The 2,492-nt window shown below is 41.5% G+C and overlaps 1 protein-coding gene across 1 annotated transcript in view; it reads left to right on the forward strand.

The window, feature by feature from the left end:
* The window catches only part of LOC101579512 (guanine nucleotide-binding protein-like 3), a 2,999-nt gene extending 1,967 nt beyond the window's left edge, over window positions 1–1,032 (forward strand). The window contains exon 2 of the mRNA XM_004642832.2: window positions 706–1,032. Within this exon, the coding sequence (XP_004642889.1) occupies window positions 706–1,032 (327 nt within the window). The remainder of the gene's footprint in view (window positions 1–705) is intronic.
* Window positions 1,033–2,492: the final 1,460 nt, after the last annotated feature.

Genomic DNA, 2,492 nt, shown 5'->3' on the forward strand with positions numbered 1-2,492 from the left:
ATATATATAATTGCTATTTAAAGGGAAGCTATATTCCTATAGAAAACATTGATAGCATCTTAGCCCCTCTATATTGGATTTTACAGAGAAAATAATCAGGACTATGGAATGCACCATACAGTAAAATTAGGAAACAGAATCTAAAATCTATGAACAATGTAATGTAATGCTAATTGAATCCGTAGTTTTCCTTGAATGCCTGACAAATATTTACAACTACAAACAAATAAATATCTCTAATGGAAGTTTTTGAACAATTTTATGTGAAGTAGATTAAACATCTCAGAATGAAAGCTTTATTTCTTGTCTGTTTCTTTCTCTTTCCCACCCATGAAGACCTACACCCCCTCTTTCTAATTATGAAAAAAGTGAAGTGTTGCTAAGCAATGAGAATTTTAGATAAGTGGGAATATAATGATTATAATATTCAAGTTTTTTTGTGCCATTTAAAAATAAAAATGGTTCTGCTTCTTAAAGAGCAATTTCTAATTTTATGGATTTGAGTTAATTTCTTCAAGCATGTTTCTATGTTCCTGAAGTCTTTGCATGGTTTCTGACACTTCCTGCTCATCCAGATCTGACATGTGCTACTTCACTTTTGAGAGATAAATTTTACATTGTTCACTTACTTCCGGAACTCTTCATCACACATACGTACATTTCCATAGAAATACCAGGTCCTAGGAATACATGGGAATTTTTCAGAGAGAAGGTGGTAAGAAAGCATGGGAAAATTTTGGGGAAAATCACAGCTTACTAGTTGGCAACAGTGATGGCAGGAAACTCTATATTGTGCGGCAGAGGAAAGCAGATAAACTGAAGCCAGGAAGTGGACAAAACCAGATATGGGACAACAGAAAGAGAAACTCGCTGAGCCAAAAGCTAAAATCACGGGTCAAGAAAGGAGAAGACAGACCGCTCCTGGACTGGGCACCTGCTACACTTCAAGTCCATCCAGCATGCCACCTTGGGAAAGCATCAGAGACCGCCCCCAGAGGAAGCTGGTCTTCCAGAGGCAGCCAGGCTAATTGAATAGGTTCCAATCCTTCCATTCTCTCCACCAGGAAAAGAGAGGCAGCAGATGAGGTATTTGTAAAACAAGGCATTAGAGGTACTGAATTTATGTACAAGAATACACCAGTGGGGCTGTGATTTATGTACAAGAATACACCAGTGGGGCTGTGTGGAACTTAAGAACCAGCTGCCCTTCTGAACAGATGCCTGGATCTGAGCTCTGAGATAACTCCAGCCCCAAGGCTGTGTAGGTCAGCAGCATCTGTGAGTGGCAAGGCACTGAGGAGAGAACAGATCAGACTGATCCAAAATAAGTGCTTCCCAGCGCTTTCCCCAAATCCAAGCATATGGCTATAGGATATCCTACCCATCAGCAGACTCACATAAGAGCCCCACTGCTATCACCAGCCAGGGGCAGCTGAGTAGAGCAAGCCTGGGGCTCCACTGGGTTTGTGGATTTGTGAGTGGTGCTCTGTAGAAAGTAACTAGGGAAGGACTTCAGACAGTCACAGAGTGGTGCCTTGGGCACAAGGCAGCAGGGTATGCACTATGGGGAAGGCTTTCCTTCAGACTAACAGGGGTAGCCAGAGCATCTGCTCTGTAGGGAAAGCAGCAGGGATCCAGAGTCCTGCAGAAGTTGCTACAGAAATGAGCGCTGGGCCAATTATATTACAGCCCCCTACCCCAAAATGACCAAAGTGATTTGACAGAGACAAAGACTGGCAGTTGGTCATATCTAGAGTGTGGCTTACAGTGGGCAGGCTGGCTCCCAGGGCTACCACAGTCACCAGCCTTCCTCTCTGACAGACAGGTAACCGAGCAAATCACAGGTGCCCAGTGAGCACAGCCCAGGGGCCTGTAACTGAACTCAGACTACAAGGTGACTGGAGCTTTGCGTGCTTTCTGAGCCTATGTTTATTTAACCACATCAGCCTTTTTTTTTTTCTTTTAATTGTTGCTTCTTTTTTTTCTTTTCTCCTTTTCATTATCTTCTTTTCTCTCTTCCTATTTCATATTCCTTTCTCTTCCCTCTCTTTTTTCTCCTCTTTTCCTCTAGTGTGTAGGTAGAAGGCATCTTATATGTGCAAACGAGTATAAAAATTAACTGCTGCTGTAATTTCAATGACACTTTGAACAAGAAAGTCAGTGTAACCTCCATCAAAACTGCACCAGGAAGACCGAAAAATGAGTTTACACCCATATATTAATGCACTCTGACATCGTCATACCTTTCCTCATTGTCTAATGACAGTTTTATCCACTGGTTTCCTTTTCCCAAACTCCCACAAATATTTTGTCAAATTTTTTCAGCACTAGATTATTTTAACCAGCTATAAAAATAATTCCAACAGACTCTAATCTCCTTCCATTTTTCGCCATTGATACTTATTTTCTCTCATCTACTGACCATCTCCCCGATCATTTTCTCTTCCTTTACCCTTGCCTCCTTCCTCTACATTTCATTGGTTAGTAGTAGT

The sequence above is a fragment of the Octodon degus genome, unplaced genomic scaffold (assembly GCF_000260255.1).
Source record: "Octodon degus isolate 3935 unplaced genomic scaffold, OctDeg1.0 scaffold00162, whole genome shotgun sequence".
Lineage (NCBI taxonomy): Eukaryota > Metazoa > Chordata > Mammalia > Rodentia > Octodontidae > Octodon > Octodon degus.